The 27,915-nt window shown below is 40.1% G+C and overlaps 1 protein-coding gene across 1 annotated transcript in view; it reads left to right on the top strand.

Moving 5' to 3' along the window:
* The first annotated feature begins 367 nt into the window (after positions 1–367).
* The window catches only part of dscamb (Down syndrome cell adhesion molecule b), a 72,380-nt gene continuing 44,832 nt past the window's right edge, over positions 368–27,915 (top strand). The window contains exons 1-4 of the mRNA XM_085915872.1: positions 368–392; positions 1,282–1,293; positions 4,753–5,070; positions 5,195–5,341. Of these exons, the coding sequence (XP_085771998.1) occupies positions 368–392; positions 1,282–1,293; positions 4,753–5,070; positions 5,195–5,341 (502 nt within the window). The remainder of the gene's footprint in view (positions 393–1,281; positions 1,294–4,752; positions 5,071–5,194; positions 5,342–27,915) is intronic.

Raw genomic sequence — 27,915 nt, 5'->3', positions numbered from 1 at the left:
AGATTACTTGGGAAGGGATTAGATTAGTTCCACTCAAATCTCAATCAGATGTCTTTGAGTATCAAAGTGAAGCACAAAGGTTCACTGTTTACTGACACACTGTAACAGTGACAATGCGGTGGATGAACTGTGGGCTTGGAAGATACTCGAGAAATATATGATGTTGTTAGAAGAAAAGGGTAAAATTATTAACAACCAACAGATACATTTGTTAATCCCGATTTTATGAGTTCATGAGCGGGCAGCGTATTGTGCTGCGAGTGCCAGTTAGGGAATTCATTATTAACAAATTCACACCTCCATTCAAAAGCTAATGATATTTATTTTCATGAGTGACAATTTGAGTAAATGGTGAAATCAGATTGAGATGCTGGCAGGCAGTGTCTTCCAGTGTTGTGTCATACTTGTTTTAGTAAAATTATTCTACAAGCATATTAAAATTTGCATTCAACAGCGCTAGTGATTATCTTCATGTCACATGTGAGACTTTATGCTGAAAATGGCACACCTCTATAGACAAAATAAACCATGAATGGCATTTACAATTTCATCCAATTCTGTCTGTCAAAGGGATTAGGATTTGCATACTATAAATACGTCTCTCTCATTTTTCTTCTTCAAATTCTGGTTAACTAGGTCAAGGAGAGGGCGGGGGGGAAATACCACAACAAGATTCTGCATGGTTCTTGACAATACTTGATGGCAAATGCATGATCAATATTCCTGATTAGTGCAGAATAAGTGCTCTTCATTGTTTGAATGATCAATGTAATGGAACCACATCTCTGTCACAAAAATAATACAAATACTTTTGCTAATTTGAAAAATGAGAAAATTCAAATAAGAAGTGCTCTATCCTTGAAATCAGGGGTCACCATCTCCGGTCCTCAAGGGCGCCAATCCAGACCGTTTTGGGTGCAGCCCTACTCCAACTACTTGGTGACCCCTGCTCTAAATAGTGTAACAGATCCAGGTTTAATTATAAAAAAAAAAAAAAAAAAAAGGCTGGTGGGGGAAAAAAAATGTGTCATCTCATTCATCTTTTGATATCAAAGCCAAATATTTTCCATTTACGGGAGCAAAAGAGTCAGCGTGTTCTCTCTCGTGAGCGCAAATGCAGAAGCAGCGAGTGTATAATTTAGACATCGTTTAAGCGTATTCTCTTAAACATCACAGGACAGATCTGTCGGTGAGAATCAGCGGCATGCGCGAAGCCAACGCTTTCTACTGTCACAGCGCTGCTTAATATTCATGAGAGCAAATTGGAGGACAGTCATTTAGCTTGGGCGCATGGTGTATCGCCTCGAGGCAGATCACACGAGTGGGAGCGTTTAGTCACTTCGGACTGTTTGGCATCTGCCTGTCTCAGAAATATTTTGGGGGTTACGTTTAAAGTGGGGCGTATGAATAACTTAACCAATGGGTTTTGTAGAATTTTCTTTGGTTTGACTTGGCAGGACAATCTCAACTCACTTCCCAATAAGAAAGGCAAATAGTGACCAATTCTTTGAAAAAGAGGCCTCAAGCTATTTATTGATATCCCCCGTTAAAGTTTACTCTCAAATTAGACTATTTTCTTTGCTGTCTGTTACACAATACACCTTTAGTGGCCTAATTTTTTTTTACCATTACTGTATGCGTACCCCAACCCCTAACATGGCTGACTGGCTTTCTGATCTGTCATTTTTCAGTTCAAGGTTGTCTGATCTTAGCGGCCATATTGATTGATCTGAGCAGTTCAGATGATCAGAATAACTAATAGATCACAAATCATTTGTAAAGACCACAGTGGGAGAAGGAACTAGAATAGAAGTCAGCTTCTGTACTGTTTGTATTGAGCCTTCCAAAATGTTTTCACCATTTGAGAACAACACTGCTGCTATACCTAGAAAGTAAAATTTGTAAGCGTGGAACATTACTCGATTGGTTTCTCAGTGATCCTCGTGTGATCTCCCAGTCCCTCACACACTTGCCCTGAGCCTGAGGGCACCAAAAAGATGCTTTAATTACGGAAGGTTCTTTGCTGTCACTGTAAGGACCACAGTGCCATGGATTCATCCCCTTTCTGCGGCATACATGACAATGGAAAGAACTCAATAGATGCCCAAAGAAAGAGAGGAGATTGAATCTCGCCAATGGGTTTACGTTTTTTTTCATTCCCCTGTCAATGTGGAATCTAACCAACTAGAAACTGCACAAAATAAAATGATGCAACAAAAGATGTGTAAGACTTTTGGCGCAAAAACAAGGTGAACATCTTTGAATGCAAATTTACTGACCACTTGTGTGATCCAATATAGAAAATTCTGATCTTCACATTTTATTATTGAAACAATCAGAAACGCATTAATCGTGGCTTTTGTTTGGAGTGACACTAAGAATTATTTAAAACATTTTTAGCTTTAAATATGTTGAGCTTTTTATGATGTGCCGCTGGCCAATGGGGTTGAAAGATATCAGGAAAAGATTGAATTAGGTTTTTTTCTGACAGATATTGCAATCTTGATTCAATTCACAATTTCTATTTTATTTTTTAATTGTTCTTATTTTGCTCCACATCAAAGTTAAGGGCAATATTTACACCTATGACGATGAAACAAATTTCTTGGTGTACACTGAAGATAGACTCCTAGTCAGTTGTGATTCTGAACATAAAACATGAACATGGACGTCTAGATGGAAGATTTTCCAATCAATGATAGTTCAACAGGAACTACAGTAAATCTTTACATGATACAGAACAAAGGAATCTTTTTTTTCCACTGCAGTGACTCTTGTACCATAACTCGAACAGCGCATTCTACACAAAATTGCTTTCTTCTCCTCAAAGACATCCAAGCAACTAGAGACGTAAAAGAATCAGTCAATTATAAATGCATATAATAATACATTATGGAAGAGTGCCATTTATTTCACCTTTACAGATGGGCTCATGAAAAATGACACCAATTATGCATTTCTTCCCAGGCAAAGTGGCTAGGTGCTGAGGCCGTTTATTGGGGCGTGACATGGTCCTCTTTGTGAGGTTTGAGTAGGCAATGTACCTGCGTCACCAGACCATGTGCTCCCTGGCTGAGGGGAGCGAAGTCAATTAAGAAAACGAGCAGTGCAGTGAAACAGTCAATTCCTCCATTTTTTAATTAAATCAATCTGGCTTTTGCTCTCAGCCTAGCTGAAGTGAGTCGCACTCACATACTTTTCATATGTGAAACAGACGAATATGAAAATAGCCGGGACATAAATCCTAATCCAATTTCTCTGATGCTAGAATGGAATAAAAGCTTTCACGGCAATCACACTTGTCTTTGATCTACTTCTCTACCACCTCAATTAACTCAAGCACCTAAATTGTTTGGCTGAAAACGACTCTTTCTGCCAGTTATACCTGTCGTTGGGTTTATAGATCAATGGAAGTACTGCAAGTCACATGAAAAATTCAATGTCAATCAATCAATCAATCCATCCATCCATCCATCCATCGATCGATCGATCGATCGATCGATCGATCGATCCATCCATCCATCCATCCATCCATCCATCCATCCATCCATCCATCCATCCATCCATCCATCCATCCATCCATCCATCCATCCATCCATCCATCCATCCATCCATCCATCCATCCATCCATCAATCAATCATCTTTTTACCTTACTCTTTCTACATCTTGGAAAACTTTCTTGTGTACGGTAAAAACAATTTACAATACATACATATGTAACCGTTTCACTTTCCATAAAGATTTGATTTGCTGAAATGGGTAGATTGGTGAAGGGGAAAGACATTAGAGGATCTTATTGCCGGTTTAAATCTAGTGAAGCAGAGAAAAAGATGGAAAAAGTCTGCAATTTGAAACCTTGTAAGAAATTTATGAAGTGCTAAAATGTTTTCTCCCCAGGGAGGGTCCAAGCCTGCTGTCAGTGTCACTGTAAGCCATTTAGAGCACAGCCACTTTCCTCGTTGCTAGACTCAGATGGCAAGCTAGTAACATGAAACATGTACAGCAGGAACAAATATTTTGGCCCGACACACACGGTCGCCAGTACTTGCTCACAGGTAATGAAAGAAAAAAAAAATACTGGGCTCATCTATCAATCACACACATCCACACTTGACTCATTTTGATTGTGCACCATAAATATTTGTCAAAGATGGCGGTCGGTCGATGCGGTATCCATGCATTGTATGGGGGCTGGGCTTTTTCCGTATGCATTTTGGGTTGTGCTACTTCCTGATTAAAGGAAGAGGGCAAAAGAAAACTCTATTCATCACAGATCCGTCACTGTTGTTTATCAGTCTTGTCATATTACGGGACACTTAATATTGCTTGTTGACATTCTGCATAATTTACAAATGTGTTGCTGGCTATTGGTCACTTTATTGTCATGATCTGTCTTTGTTGATTTGATTTAGAATTTAGGATCTAGTTATTTTGCCTTAATAACGCAAACCAATCAGTTCCATCTAACCCTCGTTTTTTTTTTCCAGGTGTTCCTCCTTGTTACATTAATTTTTTTGCATTTAGTTTCCTGCTTGTCGCTTCACTGTCCTTGTTTCTGTAGTCGTCTTTGTTTAGTTTCTCTTGAACCTTTTGGGGTAATTTTGTTAATTCATCGATTTTAAGAATCAGATTACTTTTAGTTTTGTTCTTTTGGAATGAAATCTATTTATGGTTCTGATAGGAGTTGAGCAATGTAAATGGTGTCAACATAAAATGTGCTCACACCCTGTGTCTCTTTTCTGCTTCCACAGTTTTCAGTGAGGACCTACATTCTAGCTTATACTTTGTCAATGCATCGCTTCAAGAGGTAGTATTCGCCAGCACCACAGGGACCTCAGTGCCCTGTCCTGCTGGGGGAGCAGCTCCTGCCTCATTGCGCTGGTACCTGGCCACCGGTGAGGAAATCTATGACGTCCCGGGCATCCGCCATGTCCACCCCAACGGAACACTCCAGATCTTCAACTTCCTGCCATCTAGCTTCAGCAAGCTGATCCACGACAACACGTACTACTGCACTGCCGAAAACCCCACGGGCAAAATTAGGAGTCAGGATGTCCACATTAAAGCTGGTAAGTCCTCTATGATGGTGCAGGAGATGTTTTGGAAATTTTGTCTGAATAAAAATCAGAGATCAGGAAAGAAAGTGTTTAGTATTTAAAGTGCTTTTATCCACTGTTGGGTACTCTTGTGTAGTTTCACGGGAACCCTACACAGTTCGAGTGGCTGACCAGAAGGCTATGCGAGGCAGTGTAGCGGTCTTCAAGTGCATTATCCCTGCTTCTGTTGAGTCCTACGTCAGCGTTGTATCATGGGAGAAAGACACGGTCTCAATCAACTCAGGTAAGACCACTATGTAATTTCAATAAGGAATTGTAATGTTTGTCTGGATTATGTGAAGGTAATATGCAGTGATCTGGATGATTCACTGACTTTTTTTTTTTTAAACAGACCACCTAATTTTTTGGTTGTATTTGCGCAAACTCTACCGCTTTCTAAAATCAATTAATTGTGATTTGCAAATATGTTAATTAGCTTCTTTTGCTCCAACTCATGCAGTCTATTCAACTTGGATTTATTGTACAGTGGCCAAAGTGGCTTTACTGTGAATTACACATCAGGAGTTGAAGGAGTATGTTAGATATACTGTATTAAAAGACAAGTCAGAGGAGAATAAAGTTGAAATACAGCAACAATTTTAATCTTCTAAGGAAAAGGTTTTACATTATCTGTTCAGTGCTGAACAAATTTATTTAATCTAACCTGGCATGAGGTGCAGACTTTAAATTTAAGTGAGTAACCAAATTTTTATTTTGGCTTCTTTGAGTAAGAAAATAATCAAGCAGAACTTGTCCTTTCTATTTAATCTTTTGTGGAACAGGAGCTATGAAATTCCATAAATAATAACAATACTTGTAAGCATTAAACATACGTATATTTGGAATTAGAGCTTGTACACACTTGTATCCAAAACAAATGATTTTGAGTCATAACTACACCTGTGGTATAAACCTTACATTGGGTGTCAATATATTTCCAAACTGTTTATTCTGAAAATGAAATTCTACTACATACTAAGAAAAAAGTAATTTTGCAAGAATAAAGTCAGATTTTTTTGTTTACCTAGTACTAGGGTATAGTGTCTTATAGTGTCAAACACTTGGGTTTACCCCAAATTATGACTTTTCTTGCAATTTTGCCTTTTTTTTCCCTCTTAATACGACAACTTCTACCTTTTTTTTTTCCCCCCATGTACCGATTTACCATATCGGTATGCCAGCACAAGAACTCACCCGTTCCCTGTAACAAGTTTCTTCCTGTTAGCCAGGGGATGTTGATGCCTGTTCTCAACCTGAGCCCAGCCAGAACAATTTACATGGCATGGCAGAGCTGACTTTTTTTTACGTCATGCAATTCGGCATGACAACAAGCGTTGACTTTTTACTCAAGTTATCAGTTCTTCTCTGTGATTGCTCCGTGTTCCGCCTACGGTCTGATTCCGCTTCATAACGGTGCATTCAGGGACCTCTAAGTGAACACTTGATGTCATTTGACTGAGGGCAAAATCTGGGACGGTGTTTTGGTGGCATTTTAAATGTGTCTGCTCGAGCATGAAGCCGTGTCCTCTGATCCATGCCGGAGACGTATTTACTAGCGAGCTCTCCTGACTTACTCACTGCAAGCTGCCAGTTAAAAGACATTGCCTAATGTCATAGAGATTTGGCGAAATATGTGGCAAGCAGATACGAGTTGGATGTAGTGAATCATGCAGACAACAAAAGGGCTGGTATTCTTTTCATCTGTGTCCTAAGGATAAAATACCAAAGCATCTATTTGACAGTCTGGAATTCCTTTCAATAAAACTAATCACCTTTATTTTACCGGAAGCAATTGTATTTTTCCAGCTGATCTGGCAATGTTTATGCAATCAAGTTGAATGATGAATTATACTATACGTGCACGGTTCTCTTTTTGCTTTCTTTTGCAAGAACGACAATATTGGATTGCTTGTGTTTACTCCAGTAAGAATTGCGGCAAGCGAGCGCTGTCAAAAGCATGAGCACACGGTCAAAATCACTGCTGCTCTCTGATAAATATTTGATGATGGATTCTGATGCATGGGCAGATCCACCAGCTCACGCTGTTATGGAGAGGTTGTGTTCACTCCAAGGGTGAACAGGCTGCAGAAAGATACCTAGCGAGTTTTGATAGTGGCAACCGGGTGTAGTTTGACCCAGCCTGGATTTCCAATTGCTTCTCCAGTTGACTTTTTTCTCTCTCGCTCACTTTTTTTTTTTTCGATTGTTCATAAAAGAAGACCAGGTCTCGATGGACATACATACTAAGATAAAGCTGTCTCGAAGCCTTGTTGAATTATTAATCTCTGTTTTTTGTTGGGAATGGGAACATCAAGCGCACTTCTCTTGCATTAGAAGGTGAGAGAGGAGCAATCAATGCTTGGAGAGATGCGAAAAAACAAGGGTGAGTGTGAAAAAGTGCTGAATTGACTTTCACCCGAGAGAATTCAAAACAATGCTCTTCACTGGAGGTAAATTAAATTTGACCAATCAGTTTTGGACTTCAACCATCCAGTCACAGAGCACAGATGGACAAACAACTTTAAAGTATATTCATACTCACAATTACAACAAATTTAAGCCTTCAATGAACCATTGCTTTTGGAATGTGGAGAGAAGGCGAAGGACTGTCACTCAAGCACAAGGAAAACATGCAACCCAGAACTTTAGAACTGTGAGGCGGACGTGGTAATCACCACCTCAATGGAAATGATTTTGTCCATGAAGCAAGCTGGAGAACATGTGAACCGAAAGACCTACAAATCCGAGTGGTTCTTGCTGGAATCAAACCAGGAACCTTTTTGCTGTGTGGCAAAGGTGCAAGCTATCCTTCCACTAATTTACCATATTGTGCTGTCTCACGTGATTTGCTGATGAATTATATAGTCAGATAGGTTATGTTGTAGTTTGGTTTACACTGCAGCAACATCGACAACTGGACAAAAGTGTGCACCCCCCCCCCCAAAAAAATCAATGTCTAACCACTCATGGGTCTAAAATAGATGCATAATTACAGAGTAGGCCCTGTCCTAATAAATCAGCTGTGATTGAAAAGTTAATTAGAATATGAATTACCTCCTAGAATAAGGACTGCTTAGTAGTCATTTGAAGCGGCCCGTTTTGAATGTGAATGCTGGTTCACTGGGTCCTAACGTCGCAACTAACATACCATTAACCCGTCATGAATTTTAAAACGGGTCTTGCATGTACAAGCTTTCATATGCCCTGCTGCTGCTTTTGATAAACAATTGATGGAGCTAATGGAGAGATGAAAGAGACAAAGGGAAGAAAGGCAGCGATGAGTTGTGCTGTGTATGAAATAGTGGAGCCTTGTTTTGAAGTGATGCTGTATTGCCAATTGCACCGTTGTGTGTCAGCGTGCTGTGCGTGGAGTGGCTTTTGAAAGAGAGTCGTTTTTATGTTTTCCCATCTACCTTCTTACTTTCCTTATCATTCAAAATGTCCTTGGCCTCGGTAGCAGGAAGAAGAGCCGACAAAAAAATGGATGTTGAAAAAGTAGCAAACAACATGTCAGTGAGACCTTGCACACTTGGCTTGTGCAGTTTAGCAAGTAAGAAAGCATCGTTTTTTGAGAAACGGGAGTATCATTAATCAGCTTGAAAGTTTCAAATATATTAGGTGTGAACTATTAGCCCAGCGCTGGTGCTGATCTGTACAGCTTCCAAACTTTTGAGTTCTCACTGATTTTTTTTTTTTTTTTTTTTATGTTCGCCCTTCACCCTAGGCTGCTTTCAAAACTTTTCTTGAAATGATTTGGCTTGCTCAAACATTCTGCAATATTTGTGAGGTGACTTGCATTGAAAATGATTGGGCAAAAACAACAATCAATGAAAAGAGAATATGAGAAAATGCAGACTACTTTCAAATTTAAAAGGGTTAAGCAAAAAATGTCTAAATAATGGATGATATAACATGCACACAGTGCCACGAACAGTAATGTAACCTTGTAACATTTGAATTAATTTCTCTAATTCATGCATTGGCTCAATGTTGGATGACGTTTTCTTTTATCATGTATGATACATTAAAACAGAATAATTGAATGAATCATTTTTTAACTCGCGTTGAAGATGCTGTTTTACATGTTTCATGTGTTTTCTATTATGGTCATGGTCTAACCCAGTGTGCACTAACCTTGATTGAGCCAAAGCACATATTTTACATTTGAAAAGTTTCACAGCGCACTTTCAAACAAAATGCCACAAAAGTATGACTACTGAAATGATGATATTTTGCCAACTGTCGGTGTGAAATGTTGATTTTGAACACAAAGCTGACGAACTCAAAAGAAGCCATGACTTATGTTGCATGAATGGCAACAGCTTTATTGAACCTTCTTTCATCTAAAAGCATTTGATTCTTCTGCCTTTTTGATAAACATTGAAAGTGATTAAAAAATACAAGTATAGTATTAGCTGATTGAAAAGCAAGCCATCATTGCTCGTTGCTTTTTCCCCTTCCACAAATCTCCATCTTCAATGATCTTTTTCCTTCCATCCACCTCCACTGGCCTTCACCAATGCCCTCTTCTCCTTTGCATCTCATTGCATAACCTGCTTGGCAAAGTGCCCTAGTCAATTTCCTCATGTGTGGAAAATGCTGCTTTCTTATTTGCTTTATGCAAATGACTACATCCAATACTAAGGGCATCTGTTAAAAAAAAAAAAAAAAAAAAATCTCTCAGTTACAGTCGTACTGAAGTCGGCGGCTGCCCAACTGCGCGTTTTAAGAGCCGAATGTGCCTCTCGCATTCTGTGCAGGCCTCCTAATGTCGTTCTTCCTTACAGAGTGCTTAGAGAGCCTAATAAAACTGTTGGCTAGCTAATACAGTCACAGTCTTAACCACACTTAGCAGCGGGGATGTTAAGGATGTCTTCAAATAGGCTACTAGAGGTGTTTGGCTGTAACGGATCATTGCTCCCTGGAATTTATCATGCCAGCGATGTGCCACCGCCTCCGTTTTTCACAGAGATTGACAGTGAGGGCACTGAGCAGCCGGCAGAGACGGGGGCTGTAAATCCAACACGCCCAAAGTCAGGCCAACCTTGAAAGGAGGCCACCGTGACAGAAATAAGCTCGGGAGGGAACAAGATGCAAAGCTATGTTGGTGTGCGCATTAGGACGGAAAGAGGCAAGTTGTGGGAACAAGAGAATAAGAAGGAGATGTGAAAGGTAGAGGGGAGGTGAGTGGGCGAGGCTTTTTGCTCGGTAAACAAGGGGCTGCGTCACGTCGGCCACATGATCTCTTTCTCACTTTCCCTCCCTTCATCTGACGCTCGCCCTTGTAGACTCCATCTCTCTCCTCGTCGCACAAACATGGCTTGTTGTGCTTGTTAGGGAGGCTGAAAATGGGTCAAGGCTCAAGGATAGCGCAACACCTCAATCGTGCCTAAACACGTGTGCATGTACACAATACAGTACAGGTACACTGGAAGGATTCTCATTCGAATGGAAAATGATCTTTTATACATCTTTTAATTTATAATAGTTAATCATTGAATGCACATTCTTTTCCCACCAACATGTGTATCAATTTAGCATATGCACTGTATTGGGTTCTTGTTCTTATGACAAGTATTAGGCACGTGGGGCTCGGACCAAAAGCTCAAGTACAAAATAATCAAGATTGTGCAGGTTGCTGCAGGATTGCTTCTCGAACATTTTGAGGTGCGCTTGATCAAGACAGAAAGCATCTGGGATCTCTTTAAAACCTGCTTTGTTTTTTTGGGTGCATAAAACAATCATTTGTTTGTGCCACATCCCGGTTTCCTGATATATATTGATGGATCAGCAAGAAACAAACAAAAAAAACCTAATTATTCAATAAAAGACATGCCGCTAAATATAGTTGTTGCAATTAGTCGGATCCCTCCACTTGTTGGTGCCATCTTTGGGTGATCTTCAGTAGTTTTGATGTCTTCATTGGCTCATTTGCAAGCCTGTCAACACGTATTAAGCAGAACGGGTTTGGTGCCATGTGAGTTAACTCGCAATAAAGACATTAAGTAGTACGACTGATATTCGCAGTCAAACTGTCATTATAGAAAGACCCTTTGGTTGGTTGGTGGTTGGATGTACTCTCCTGAAATGAATTTGAAAAGACAGAGGGAAAAGAAATCAATAGATGTGTGCATTAATTACATTGTTGCCACACAGAATGATGGGAACATGAGGTGAAAGGGTGCTTTTTGTGCATTTGCAACATATGAGTGCTGTGTGAGAATTGGAGTCCAGACGCTTTTAGTGAAAAGTGAGGTTCAAAAGCAGTCGTTATATATATATATATATATATATATATATATATATATATATATATATATATATATATATATATATATATATATATATATATATATATATATATATACTGTATAATAATGTATAATAAAATAATGTAATGTATTTAATAATGTTTTATAAAATAGTTTTATAATAATAATAATATATAATAACTCAATAAAACGTTTGATTGGTGTTTTCAAGTGTTCATGAATAGTAATAGAATTGGAATGGCATGCATCGCATGTCTTGAGCTGATGTTTGGTTTCATGGTCTGGCCATGTGAGGTTTACAGTTTTGTGAAGAAATATATATTTTTTACCTTTGGCTCTCTGTTTGATGCGTTTGAAGTCTTCCTCTTAGCTGTGGTGAAGGTTTGAGGACGTGATACATATTTGATAAGGATCGATAGATAGAAGGGTTACTGAGACAGAGATGGAGGGAAATCGATGTCAGACTGGCGTTCCCAAAAGCATCTTAAACCTAAGGTCATCTGTAACTCTCTTCCTTCTTGCTCTTACTTAGACAAACTAGTGCGAAAACTTATTTTTGCTTTATCGTTGTAATATTAGTGGTTACCTTGCTTTTATTTACACTTGTGTGTATTTTAAACATTTCCCTCTTTCGACTGTCTATGAGCTCTCCGTATTTCTCATCAGATCAAAAAAATGTAAATAAATCAACAACCCCAAACAGATTGTATTCAACCTTGGAGATTCCACTGTATGAGTTTTACTGGAGACATCTGACTGTGCGCACATAAAGCAACGAAGCAGTTTATTTAGTGACGGGGGATTGAGCAACAAGTAACGAGCTGGCATGATGGCTGTGATTACCAGCTGATACTCCATGCGGATAGACAAAATCAACAACTGTTGAAACCGGCACTCTTCCATCAGTGTTTACTATTAAACAGTAGCAATATGGCAGCCATTAGGCTGTTTGGGCAAAGAATGATTAGGGTGCTGTTAGCTGCACGCTTTGGGAGACTGAGCAAGCTCTCATCTTTAATAGGTAATTTGGCTTCCTGTGATGGGGATGCCCCCTTTTTTTTTTTTTTTTTTTTTAACTTGGACTGACGACAGATTTTTAAATGAGACTTTTGACTATTTTGAGCTACTTCACATCTTCTGTGTGGCCAGAGTAGGAAAAGCATAATTATTATATGACACATTTGGATGGCAAAATCACTGCTTCATATTTAATGTTTAAATTTGGATAACCCACCCTGTCTGATTTATGGATTACTGCTGAGAAACACTGGCCAAAATGGACTGGAGAGGTGCCAGAATTAGCCTGGCTCTATGCCAAAGCACAGATTAGTAATAGGCACGGTGTTGGCTAATTACTGGCGGAACAAGCAATTAATTTCTGTTTATAAACTCTCCTGAATGTGGGATTTGGATGGCTGCTGTTTGCGCGACTTGGTGACAGGTGGCAGGTTTTGAGCTGAAGCCTTCCCATATGCTGCTTACGGGAGGGGAAATGGAGTCAAACTGGGTCTTTAGTCACATCCCGTATGCAAAAGTGTCTGATCCCATCTTAAAAGTGACTGATTAAATTCTTAAAAGCCACTTATAATTCTAATCACCCTGCTGACCTAAGAAGGGTTTTTCACCAGATTTTTATTTGTCTTGGCGTCGTCTTCCATTTGGCCAAGGATTAAGAAGCGCTCTTATTCTGCTCCCAGGGTGGCAAATCTGGAAAAATACACTAAATCGCATTGAGCCTCTTTAAAACTTTCGTACAAAGCCTTGGTGTCTACGATCTCACGCTGGGCATCTGTAACACTGATTAAACATGATCCTGCTTTGAGAGAACCTGCTGGACACCAACCAATCACAAAAGAGTCCCAGTCTTCTTAGTGAGCTGTTCCTTTTTTTTAATCACACTCCTAGCTAATTCTGGTGAGTGCGAACTTTAAACTACTCTGATGCCAGAATATTTTGGAAGCATGCAACCGAGTCAGGCCATGATGAAGGGTTATCAAAGAGTGAATAAAAAGGCAAATAAAAATCCACTAATCCTAGTAGTCAGCACATTCACCTCGCCCTCCTCTTTTGCACAGGAGCCATAACGGTATATTATTTTGCACTGGACTTTTAACGGTATATTATTTTCTGGGGAAAAAGAAAATCATAGCAGAAGATTTTTGGCTTTGTCCTACAGGACATAAATTAAGCCCAAAGTTTTCCACCCCATGTATCCTACAATTTTTTTCTCAAATCATCCAACCCACACAACAATCACGTGCCTGCTTCTACCTCCGAAATGATCAGCTGACTTCACTACAAGGTGACCTTGCATATCTTTTACTTGAATGAAGCGTGAGGCATCGTTCTTTTTTTCTTCAAGGATCGCTTTCTCTCCTCTTTGCTCTTCTTTGTCGTGAGCCTCGAGAACTCTCACGCACACACGTAGTAGACTTGCAGCCTGTCATTGGCCTCACCTTGCCTTGCACAGCAAGCATCTAAGATCCAACCACCCCAACTCCCCGCAGGCTGCTACTTAAGCAGTGGGGAAAACAAGAAGCCAGGCAAATCCTGCCACAGTGCCACCTCACTGTAGACATAATTTCAAAGACACCAGCACGTCTGTGATACTCTTCCACCATGCTTCCATAAAGGATGGGAGGATGCGGCTTCCATTGTGATCCCCACCAGTCAAGTTATTTGCGGTAGCGACATCACGAGGTGACAGCCGAGAACCGAGCGGCCTTTTTTGACTGACGCACCCTGCAATCTTCACATCAGCGTAGGAGCAGAGCCAGCCAATCAGAGGCAAGCGCCCATTGCTGCACATGCTTATCACCTGCCTGCAGCTGCGGCCGTACCTCGGTGGTGAGGAGGGAGGATGGGGGACGGGGAAGAGGCAGCAAGAAGGAAGGATGGAATGGAAACACTGGGAGATTTGTCTTGTGGTGTTTGTAGCACATCCACACTGGCATCTCTCACTCACATCATTTGAGAGGTTTGAATTGGAAGACATATTTTATGTGAATACGTAATCCTCGTTTGTCATTTGGGGAAAATGAATAGAGGGAATCATTGTTTGCCGAGACGAGAGTAGCGTCGGCCTTGCAATTGTGAAAACGCAATTCGGAGCGGAGACGTGCTTTGTAGCCCTCGTGAAATGAGAGGGGAGGGAGGGAAAAGCAGAGATAAGCTCACTCTGAATTGATTTTCCCGTTACTTTCTGCTGTACTTGAGTTTCCATGGCAACGTGGTCAGGTTCCTTCTGCTGCCTAGGGCAAGTGTAATTGTTGCCTTTCTCACAGCCAAACTCTCAATTTGTCTTTCTTTTCCTTACATTCTGGATCATTTGTCGTGGCTACGGATACGTTTTTCAGTAGCTTCAAAAACAACTTTTAATTGAAGGGTTGACCAGTACACCAACTTTACGCATCCAAACGGACTTTAAATGAAGCCTTTTTTTTAAATTGCAACATAAATGGTTAATGTCTGGCTGCAGAGCCATGAGCCATCAATCCATCACTTCATTTTCTATACCACTTATCCTATTCAGGGTTGTAAGGAACTGAACCTCTCCCAGCTGTAGATATATGTTCCCTGTACATACAGTATTATATGTTTGCATATTTTTCCTAAATAAGCACAACATAATTTTTATCTTTTTTCAGTGTTTTTTTTTTTTTATTCACCAGAGAAATAATATATTCAACACATGCAGTCTAATTAAATGCGATATTGAACTGTATCAAAAGAAATGTGCATTTCCTTCACCTATTTATCAAAATGAGATGGTCAAATCCAAGAGCAAAATTTAATACATGCAGAGCTGTACCACTGAAACCTGCAGCCACAGTAACACATTTTGTTCCAACAATACAATACAATTTCAATACACTGCGATTGTATCACACTATATTAGGCAGGTGTAGTTCATGATCTTGGACCCGTAAATGTAACTTTCCAGTTTTTCCGTGCAATTTCATCTCTTGGCCTGGCTCATTAGCATATACAGGTTCCGAGTTCTCAATTCTTGCATAGTCATCGATATTAATAACAAGCATAGATCCCACTAGTGCTTAGAGAGATGACACTCCATGTAACTTGAGCCAGCTTCTGTACCAAGGTCCACCTTTGAGCATCACTCAGCTCACAATTCATCTCAACACATTGGTGGACCTGGCCGGGCCTCATGAGTCAGTCAACCAGGCACTCACCATCAAGCCAGACCCGGCTTCCTTGGTGGGCCGTGTCTTGGAAAGTGAAAACATGTTCCATTTTAATAGGCAGTTCTAAGCTGTGCTTTCTGTTCCTTCACCTAGGACCTGTTTGCACTGAGTGACCACCAGAGACATACGTAAAGTCCCAATAACTTTGCTATGATGATCCTGGGACAAACAAACGCCTCCACCACTGCAAAGTGACGGCTCAGGCAGGAGTTGTCACATCCAATAAGACGTTTTAAAAGGACATTTAAATTGGATATTTCAAGATCTGTTCTACTGATTCATTACTGTGAGCATAACAAGGCAGTATGAGCTGTTCGCATCCTTAAATGGCTCACAAAGGAATCGTACATTCAGCAAACTAGATGCAACTTGACTGAGATTAGAATTGCTCATCAAGATTGTTTTAAATGAACATTTTTAAGAAAAATAGCCGTCCGGATCCACATCCGAGGACCAAAGGGGACTTATCCATAGCGTTTTGTCCTCATTAGGGTCACTATCCTAGCTGACTAGCTGGTCTGATTTGAATGCAGGCTTCAAAATACATAATGCGGGTGGTCGGTTTTTGTGATAAAAAAAAATCCGTCATGATCCGTGGCTGATCGATCAAGGCACACTACATATTCAGTCTGTGTCGGTGAATAATCACAGCTTCCCTCTAATACTATGGTGATTTTTTTCCAATAACCATACAAATTATTTTGCATCATATAAATTTCACAGATTATGGCTTTATTTTGGAAAAATATCGATGAATTATTTGTCGTAATTTTATTCTTATAGAATATGCCGCTGAGTGCTTTTCTTGCCGGTGAGTCGCCTGAATGATCAAACATGATCCGTGTAACACATAAACTCCCACAGTTGCGATAGCCTTGGACTTGTCCCAATCTGAGTGTGTTTTCTTACTCCAGATCAATGTTAATTAATACACTACGTCTCCCTCAGGGACACACAGGGGGAGAATCAGAAATTGCTGAGAATCTTGAAGTTGGATTTTTTTATTTTTTTTTTAAGAGTCAAACCTTCAGCAACATTTGAACATCACCTTGCACATTCCCCTTGACTCTGCCACCGAACCGAGTACCGAATCTCATTTCTTCAGCACTTCTCCAGTGCATGATGATTAGTTGGTTTGAAGAGCGTAACACTTTATCATAACATATTTGTGTTAAACTGCACTAGTCAGCATGAATACACAAGACACACTGTTGCGCTACTCTCTCATATTTCTGTTAAAACAAGTAGAAAAAGGAAATTGGGAGGAACATTTTTGTGGATGCCTGGCGGATAGATGGGCGCTGCATCACTAGCAGTTTCCTCTGAAGTAGGGAGAAATCTATTTGCTTGTAGAAGCTGCTTGCATAATCCTTTAGTTACACTTGCCAGCTGTGAGCAAAGATAGGGCACTGCAGGATTCGGCATGAATATCATTGGGAGGACAAAGAAATGGAACCGATAAGTGTTTGTGCACCAGGTCCTTTGCATAATCCAGGATAGCTCATCATCTGATTGTTTTTGTTTTAAATCATGCCCAAATGTATCAAGTCATTAATGAGTAGTATGTTATTTTTGAAATGCAACCTCCCAAAATAACTGCTTTCGAAGCAAGTCTGAGTTATGTTGGATTTTTTTTGTTTGTTTGACATTTGCAGTCAATGGAAAGTCTTGCCGTGTTTTATAAAACGTCTCATCGTTATTCTCATGTCTATCCTCGGTGTAGCCTTCCCGTTCCCACAGTGGCCTTGTTGTGTTTAGACGCGGTTGAAAGGGTCTTTCTTTTTCTGTCAGTCTTAAAAATGTTTGTCCTTTACCTCACCTTGGTTTTTGTTCAGGAAATTATCCTTTTGTGTGATTCTGTATGTGAGAAGAATGCCATGCCAGTATAAAACAAAATTTGAGTCTCTTAAGAGCCTCAAATGAAACATTATGATCAATCATCAAAATCCAGTCATTCCAGCCTTTTTTTTTTTCTATTTATTTATTTTTTAATACACTCAGACAGCCTTGGTCTACTTGAGTTTCACAAAATGTCTCTCATGACTGTTTTGGCTGAGTGTTTACAGCATGCCAAAGTAGCATTAACATTTAATTATGTAGAAGAAACAATAGCTATGTACATGATAAAAAAGAGGGGAAGCCTTGACATACAGGTTGACTAAAATATTGATGTGTTTGTGAAGTAAATGGCTGAAAAATCTGAGAAGAAAAGGGTGAAAATGGGAGCTATATGAGGAGAGAGAGAGAACAACGGAGGGCAAGACATTGCCCGTGTGGCTATCCTCTGAGGAGCTTGGACGCATACTCAACGAAGAAGCGCGTGTGTTGTATCCGAGGCGTCGAGAAGGCTTTACAGAGGCCAATCCTATTTTTACAGGATAGATACGTCTTGTTGCTACGCTCGCCAAGAAGGTCTCTTGCAGGTTGAAGATGGCGGCCATCCACTCAGAGATCTTATCACACCTTCAGATTGGGCATAAGACAAAATATTGGTAGAGGAAAAAAAAACGGGAGGTGTTTCTCCTGTGTGACATTCAATTGATTATTAATGATTTGATCCATTATACACTTAAAGGGACGTGTTGACACCAGCTAAAATGGACTCTCGACTTATTCATTGCTTTTTAGCAGAGGTGTGAATGCAGTGTGACACATACAGTCTGGAAAAAGAGGAGCTACGCAATGAGGGGTCTGCGTTAGTTATTCTGTGTGTAGGACCGGTAAACTTCAGGAATTTGAAATTTGAGTCTTTATCTTTCTGACTATGAAGCAGACACCATTTTCATCGAATTAAAATTAAAATCAGAATGGTGAATCACATTATTTTGCAAATAATTAAATATCAGTCCAAAGTGAGGAACGAAAACGGTGATGGTTGTTTGTCAATTGTCTCTCAAGAAGTTCATATGAGCAAAATTAGTGTAGTGGACAGACAAGACTGCGGTGCCAGAGCAAGTCAGATTGTCTTGAGGTCATGCTTTGCATGTTGTCTAGTCCAGATGTCGTCAATTAGATGTCAGATTAAGAAGACTGGTGTCGGATTAGCCAATCCTGAGCCAGAACATTCTCGATTAGATTATAGTATATGGACATCTGGGCTGAAGCAAAATAGCATTAAGTCAGCGAGACTGTACACACAGTTGTAATCAGCCCGCCAGGCAGGAGGAGGGTGAGGGGGGGTGGATAAGTCTCACAGTCATTTTTACAACTTCCAAATTACACTATAGCAACTGATGTTAGAACAAAAGTCCCTCAACCAATGTAAAATGAAGATTGTGTGCGTCTACTGATATTGTGTGTCTGAGTTTGTCTATCCAAGTGATGGGTTTTCAAGTACAGACAACTGTGCCTACTAATAATTATGGTTATTGCCTCTCTCCTTGCTCAGCGTTTGTGCACAGGCCTCCCGGTGGATAAATGTACAGAGATTACCTTCTAATTGCTGCCAGGAGCCCAGCGTACCCACTGGAGTTTAGTGCTGTGTTGACTGTTTTTGTAGCATGTGTGGCGTTTCGGACACGGCATAAGAAAGCATGTTATGGAATCTTTGCAGATGAGAGAAACGGACTATTATTATTGTAAGTCATTGTATGTTTTTTCCAAATATAGGTCATAACAAGGTCCACCAAACAATTAGCTTTTACCAGTTGAAGATACTCCGTAGTATCTGCGAACACTAAAACGTTGATGTAAGATGTGCTTTTTTTTTTTTTTTTTCTTCAACGGATACAAGAAAATATATGCTGCATTATTTGCCACAGACAATGGGGAGGTCTTAATTTCCAGAAATCCATTTTGGGGAATAATATTAAACTTTGCTGTTAATTAAAACAGGAGTTTGTTACAAAATGAAAAGGAACTTGATCGGTGCTGCTGTTTTGGATCACAACAGAGTTTAAACGGCTCTGCAGTAGAAAGCTAACACCTCTGTGAACAATAGCATTTATGAACTGAGAAAATGATTCCCATGGGAAAAGGAAGATGTCAATTTATGGGAGACATTTATTTGTGTTAAGTGGATGATGCATCCTACGTCTTTTAGAGGGACGGTTACTATTTGAGGAAATGCAGTAATGGTAGATGTGAGTGGTGAAGCACGCAAGCTAGATATCACCACAGACATGTTCCAGTGAATTGTTTGAGCACGTCAGCAAATTTTGCATGCGAGTGATTCAAGCCTAACAAATACGTGACACACCTCTTAGGATGAGTGATGAGGATCCTAATATGTGACATCATTGAAGGTGACAGAGTGATTTGCTGTGGATCGATGCAGCTTTGTGACGACGTCTCTATTTCAGTCATCGGCATTGATGGCTTCTCTTCTCAACTATTTGTCCGAGCCTAAAGAATAAAATCTCATCCCCATATCCAAATGTGCTGCATGGGAGATAACAAAGTGTGGTATACACGCACGTGTGCCTCAAGTTGCATTGGTCACAATTTTTCCCGAGGTGTCTGCATGTGATTCGAGTTAACCCCTATGAGGTGTCTGGTGCACCCTGTTCCTGCATGGCCCATCCCCCCGCTCTCGCCACCCTTCAATCACTCTATTCCTTTTCTCCTTCCTCCTGGCGTGCTGACAGAACAGGAGAATGCTCCCTCAAGGTCTCACATCCACCCCGCACCCCACCCGCTCCCTCTCCCGAGGGTGGCGTTTCCTTGGAAACAGTGTCAGAGTTGACTGGGTGGATGCAGATAGATGGCTGCCCTTTATCGGACCGAACCACTGGGTTATTGAAAACAACCAGACTGGACCTGTGCTAACACACCCACCCCTCTGTTCTGATTTCAAATGGACCCTTCCACCCAACCCAAGCTGAAAGTGGGCCTGTTTGTATTATTATTTTTTTTTCTTTTATGTATCCAAGTCCATTACCGACTATGCGCTGTGATGTCCGTGTAGACTGATCAGCACTTTGTCTCATTGAATTGGATATTTTGGGGAGCTTCACCGTGCAAAAATCTCTACTCCTGTGCGTCCTTGACAGAGAAACAAAATGGAGACGGCGCTTGGCTTTGCATTGTCTCCCGCCTCTTTCAAGGCACCATGCTCCAGTGAGATTGAATTTGATCTGTCATTTTCAACGACTTTATTACACCACCCAGATATACGACTTCAGTCACTGCCTGTTAAATAATTGAAATGCAAACAGTCGCAATGTGGTATTGAGGCCACACATCACAAGGCAAACCTGATGCTCTGCTATCAAAGCGAAGCTTCTTTATTGTTCGGTCTGGGAATAATAATCCATCCATCCATCCGTCCGTCTGACGATCTAAAAGCACAAAAAAAGTCATTCTTTCAAATCCTCATTGATGATGTCACTCTGTCATTATTTCCATATCTAATACCTGTCAAGATTAATTTCATTTCACAGCATTTTTTATGGACACACTTTTCTCATGCTGTTGAATGAGAAACTATATCTCCACTTTTGACTGGTAGTGTACCACCAAAATGAAATATTTTGTTTGATTTTTCAATTTTGGGGATTAAGTGCAATGCAAACGCTAACATTGAATGCCCTTGAATTCACACAGTTTTGAATGTGACCTTGTTTTTTTAGCTTGCATGACAATATCTAATATATTCATATATACGTATATATATATGTATTGCATTATATATTTTCTTATTTGTACATTATATTCCACATTAGAGTTTTCAGTGGATAGTCCTACAGTACTATATCTCAGAGGTTCCTTTTCAGTTCACATGGAAAAGCCTAATTAACAAGGTTACAATTCGATCATGTCTATAAAGCATCATTTCAATGGACCCGCACGCACGCACGCACGCGCACACACACACACACACACACACACACACACACACACACACACACACACACACACACACACACACACACACACACACACACACACACACACACACACACACACACACACACACACATCGTGCATTACATACAGTGATTAGCTCAGGGCTGATCTAGACTGAGTTTAGTAGTATGCAGTAATCCATCTAAACAGCATATGGGCTAGCCAGGGGAGCAGGATTAAACATCCAGAATAAAATTAAGGTATGACAAGGGTTCGTAGTTTTGCACCGGGGGTGATGGGGGGTGCTGAGCAGAATTAAGGGGTGCTGTTTTTATAAATGTCTTCCAAATGTAAATGATGTGGCAAGTAATCCAAGGTTGAGTTTAGGTAAGTGGTCATGGTCACGTGCCGTTGATGCAGTTCAAAATCCTGTCCCGGAAGAAGTGTCATGCTGTGATCGTAAGTGGAAGGAGGCGGTGTTTGCAAAATGATGTCTTGTGCTGCAAAGCGGTCAACATAATAGCATCAGCTGTTTGATAATGAGTGCATGCTCTTTCAGAGCCTTTTTCTAATTTGGATAACAGCCCTGCCTCAGAAAGACTTTTCATCAATGTTGCTATCATTTCATCTCTTTTTTTTTGGCACCGGGGTATTTTTTTCCTGCTTGAATTGCATCAATAAACCTCAGTAAGCAAGGCATTGTAATGCCTAATTGGGCGGTAATGAGCTGTCGCATTATGCAGAGTGCTGAGGTTCAAGCTTATTAGTTGCTTGGTTGCCCATAACATTTTCCTGTCTTCCTTCTGTTGCTTGAGTGTTGCATGTTGTCAATAAAATCTCTCCCCTGGCTGCTTCATCCCTATTCTTCTCAGCCGTACCCTCTCACACCGGCACCCTCTCGCCCCGGGCTAAAAATAGTCTCCTATTATCCGCGAGGCCGAGGCCATGTACAGTGAGGCAGCAATCAGCATGGCGGCCATTGCACATCAAGATTCGCAGTAGCTGTCATGCTGCTAATGGCATTCTCCTCACGTTATTCAGAGCCCCCTCTGCACCAAGAGCAGGGTTCTATTCTACTCTAGGATCATCAACATCAATTACAATGAAACACTACACAATTGTTCCGCTGAAAATCGCTCACCCAATCAGACGATGTGATCATTTGCGATCATTCAAAAATGAAAGTGGCTCTATCTCTCCTACAAATACTCCTTAGATTTTTCCCAAGGACATCAGACGCCATGTTCCACTTGTTTCAAGTTAAAAGGGCCATATCGTCTATCCTCAAGTTAACAAGGTAAATATATTTGTCTGTGGTGCCTGTGTGCTTAATAGTACACCATGCCAGCGCCTCATGACCTTCAGGCCTCCTTGTGATGTCACATTTTCATGTGGCAGTCAAAAGGCGGAGGCACCGTGCTGCTCCCTGCAACAATTGACTCTCAGCAGATAAAAGCAAATCTTTCCTGTGTCAGATTTGCGATGCTCAGCGTGGATGTGATCTAAGGGGCGTCGCATCGACGCTCTTCTCTTTTCTTCTTGGAATTATGCGCGTTGTTTCAGTCCCCCTTGTCAAAGGAATCCCTCTCACATTAGACAAAAGCAAACAGTTAGCAGCTGCTTGCTGTTTGATAGTCTTGCCTGCAGGTGTTTTCCAGGAAAATTCTGACTTGAAATGTTTATACTGCCAGAGGGCCAAACTCAGCGTATGTGTACCGGAACCTTTCCCTTCATATCAGTTGAATTGATGACATAGGAATATTTACATTCCTTTTGACAGTGTGAGTGAAATGATTCCTCTCACATGTTGTCACATTCTCAAACACGCAATAAGAGAATATCTGGAAGTGTGAGCCTGGCTGTCATTAGCCTTCATGAACGGGGTGCTCCATCATTATCTTGTTGACTGACTGACTGACAGCAGTGTCTGATTAACATATTGACTGTAATTGACTGTCCGGCTGGCCTTCTAAATGACTGATTTAAGTGGAGATTTACTGACTGGCTGGCTGGATGAGCATCTTGGTGGCTCACACAGCCGCAATGTCTACGCACTGACTTCAACATTAACGAGTGACCCAGTGAATCTTCTGACTCTCCTCTCCCTAACTGATTGACTCATCACACCTCAAAGGAAGCGCGGCACTGATAACAGCATGACCGGTCAAATGACAACCACCTTTTCATTTTTTTTCCTTTTAACTTTGATGGCAAAGGAAATTGTCAAGTATTAAAATTGCATGAGCCTGAGTTAAAATGGTATGCACTCACTCTTGCTGCCTCTGCTATTCATTCATAACTGCTGAACGCAAATAATTTATATCTAATTATTTAACAAGTATTCTACATATTTCATTGAATACGATTTGTGATGACAAAAGCTATTTTATTTTATTTATTTATTTATTTTGTTTTTTGTGTTAACTTTAAACTAGCTGCTACTTTTCATCATCTATAACATTAAGATGGCCTGGCAAGGGAAGGGCACTGTCTGTAATGTGCTAATATAACTATGATCATTTATAATTATTTTGAGTTTATGAGTAGATCTTGTGTTGTAGGTCTGGTGTTTTTCATATTTTGGTTACCCCATTTCACTACATAAGAGATTAGAAATATCTCAAACTACAATCACGAGAATAATCCTACTGTTAAAATAATAACTCATAGAGTGTCAGTACCTAGTAAAAACATTTTAACATAAATCGACATTTAATGAAGGCGTTGATCCTTGCGTGTTGTTTTCCACCGTAGTCATGGTGAATTAAATCACGAAAACACATTTATTTGTACATAGTATTTATTTAGAAATGAAAAGTACTGGTGTTTGGAGGTTTGCATGATATGCCTCAGAGGAGACATTTGGTGGCAGTAGAGAATGGGGGCTGAAGTGGACATGTGCACTGTTACTGATCAGGTCTTGTTTCCAATCTTCATGCAATCATCAATCTATCAAGTTCTGATGATGTTAGGCAATGCACCCTAAGAAAGTGTTGTAATGTCAATTCATGGTGACTTCTCTGTAGTTGTTGAATCCAAAATGTTTGGGCACATGGAGCCATGTGGCTACATTTGTGTATGGATGTAACCATGCATGTGCATGTGTGTGGTGACTCATAAACCACAACACCAAAGTCTGTCTGTGACAGCTGCTACATAATCAGATTAGTGTTTCAATTTGGGCCTGTTGTGTTTTTTATGTGTGAGTGTGTGTGCGTGTGTTAATGTCTGGTCATTTCCACTTGGAAAGGCTCTGCAAGCATATCTGCCCATGTTAGCGTATGTTACTAGACAGGAACCTCTATTGAACACAATACTGCCATGCAAATGGGAGTCTGCAGAGAAAATAAATGATCATTTCTTGTGTATAATTTTCTTTTCTCATTGTTCTTATTTTTTGTTCTTCTACTTCTACAAAAAATCCAAAGAAAAAGCAACAACACATTTAGAGTTAATCCTTTGGTGCTCTCTGATTTAGCTCAAATGTCAAGACTTTATACTCATTTATGTTACTATATTTCTGCGACTTTAGCGACACCATTGTTTGTCGATTTTTTTCCTTTTACATTTAGAATTTTATTATTATTATTATTATTTCATTAGGGTTTTACAGGTACGTGGACTTTCAATTTGAGGCGTTTCACTAGCTTCAACTGTCAGTATGTTAATAGGGCCCTGGTCTGTTGTTATGACTGTACACACATGCGCTCAATAATCTGAGGCCAATACGGATGAATTTAACTGCAAATGTAGCGTGTCAATGTATTGCACAGATTGCTTTACGTATTCTGCTCCATTTCATAGACTCAGCATGTGCATCTGTTCCTTTTTGATGCATCTGTCATTTTTCCCCGTTATGTGCAAATTAATGTTCACAGGGGCTTTGCATGTTTTCTGTCTTTCCTTTGAGGCCAATTTGTCACAAGGTGAGCTTTCTTTATTTTCTTCATGTGAAAATTGCTATCTGCCTGATTTATCCTATCGAGTACTCATGAAGGCTGCCGATACCTGTCACAGATATCGTTCGTTACTTCAATTTGCATGGTATTATGTCTTTCTTCATTACAATATTTCATGCATTAACATAAACATTTACCTGCTTTTTAATTCAAGAATTGAGCACTCGTACAAATATTGGTTACAAAAGTGGTATTGAGCATCTCTAAAAAAAAAAAAATCCATCCTTTTATCATCATTACATACAGCTGACATACTTGTAAAAATGACACTAGTATGTATTCAGGACAAATACCTGCTTTCTACCAGCTGTCATGTTTGACCTGCAGTCACACACCCCGCTGTTTGAAACGGAAATTGAACCCGTGACCTGAACCAAATGATATTTCTAGGCCAGCTGGTTGCCCCTGTGTGTGCGTGCATGTGTGTGTCTGTGTGAGTGTGCTGCGTGTGTTTTATGCCTCCAGTGTGGCCAGTGTTTCCACAAGGGCATTGTGTCATCTCCCAGCTGCTCTTTATCAAAGTCTTGCAGAGCTATGTGGCATTGCAAAAAAGGTCAGCCACACCACAGGAGGCGGCATCCACGTCCCACAACAGTGTTTGCTCAATGCATTTTTGTGTCTTTTGGCGATAGGCTCTGTTTCCTTAATTTGGATTTATTTTTAGTTCCCTCAACACTTCACTCATTTGAAGTCAGTGTCACTGATGTAAAGCCTAAAAAAAACAAAACGATGGTTTTAATTGCTCGATTATGTTCTCGTATACAATAGTTGGCACTTGCTTCTCCTTTGCCTTAAGTAGAGTATCTAAAAGCACGGATGGCAGAATTCCAGTTGGCTCTACGTAGATGTCAATCAGTTGGTTCTAATCTTAGCTCTCCTCTGACAGCGGGTTTATTTTGTTTGTCTACTTCTCTTTAAATAGATAAGACCTTTAATGGGTGACCAAGTCAATTAAATTCCACTGTCAGTTTTCCATTTTGTTCATCTCTGGTCTGTCCAGTTATGTTTGTTCTCCTCTGTGGATACGCTTTACTCGTATTTGTCCCTTTCTGCAAACAACCATGACCCGAAATACTTCAGTGTCTCCTGTCAAATTAAGCCGTATTCATCATCAATTTAGCGATTAACAATTTTATAACTCAATTAAAAAGCTCCAGGGGTAGCTATACTATCATGAATGCAATAGATCTCACATTAACAGGCGCATGTCACTCGGTCAGTCATTTTCTGCTGTTGTCACAGAAACCATCTCACCTTCCCTTCACAGTCTCGCCCTAATGAGACCACTAGAGGACAGAGAAAGAGAGAATAGCAAGGCAATGGAAGGGAAGAGTGGTATCACAAGGGAGATAAGCAAGATGGAGGCAGCTAATGTCATGTATTTGGTCGATTGACCCAAAAACAAAATAACTGCCTTGCATGCAACACCGCATGATTACCTTGTCTCCCTCCGCATGGCCACGCTAATTTGCTTCTGAGGCATTTACATATAAATCCAATATATGTATCATTCATAGATAATTACGCAGCACAATATGACTTCTGGCCTCCAAAATACAAATTAAAAATGTTATCAAACGGTATCAGAAATTGCACATTTAATGAGACAGAGAGTATTCCATCACTAGGCCACATGCATAGTAGAAAACTCCCAAAATTGTAGACAGTATCATGTCTGCTGATCCCGTTTCAGTTGCTTACTGTTGTATTTATGTGTGAATGTGGTAAAACATTTTCAAATGTCCTCATCTATTTGAGACATATCAATCATTTCCTGGTGCTCGAGCAGAGTCAACTTTTTGAGTGCTCGAAACTACGTTATTAATTGTTGGATGGGATGCAGCAAATGAAGAACACGCATCAGTGTATGATCCACCTCGGCAAAATCACCCTAAAAAAGCATTTTTCTTCCTTCTCTGTATTTGTGTATTTTACGGCCCCCCTGATTGCTGGTATTCTTTATTATCAGAGTAAATAATACGAATGAATGGACATTAAATACGGGGTAGAAACTCTGCTCTTTTCATACCTGTGATGAAATTCCTTTAAAGTATTTTTTAAATGTGATGCTTATTTTGTGATTTTAGCAAGCTTTTTTTATATTGTTTTACTTTCTTCTTAAATATCTATTTAACTGGTTTTAAATGTTCTACTTTTAATTACAGAATGTGAAGCAGTTTGGGTTGTTTCCACAAATTACCTTTTGTGCCTTATTTGGCCTCATTTATGAAAAAAAGAAAGAAAAGACCTTGATTTTTGTTTACTTTTTTGTTCTCGGGTTTTTACAATAATTAAAATCCATTTGCTACTCTTTGAGTTGACCTTGTTTGCAAAAAGTGCCATCTTGACTGCCCGGTCATGAACAAAACTTCCATCGATTACTTTACAATACAATTGCAATACTTTTTGGGTCACACCGAACCCGCAAAGCAAATTTCAGTCGGAAGTGGGTGAACCCCGCCTCGCTATAACCAGATGATCACCAGACTGAAGAAAATGAGAGCGACACTATGTGAAGTTAAGGGACACCAATCTGGTTAAACGATTTTAACATCTGTTCTTTTATGTACTGGAAAAGACTCTCCGTCTGTCGCG

Source organism: Syngnathus leptorhynchus, chromosome 7 (assembly GCF_054491065.1).
Source record: "Syngnathus leptorhynchus isolate UIUO chromosome 7, UIUO_Slep, whole genome shotgun sequence".
NCBI classification, from domain to species: Eukaryota; Metazoa; Chordata; class Actinopteri; order Syngnathiformes; family Syngnathidae; genus Syngnathus; species Syngnathus leptorhynchus.
This window is presented reverse-complemented; position numbering and strand designations above follow the sequence as displayed.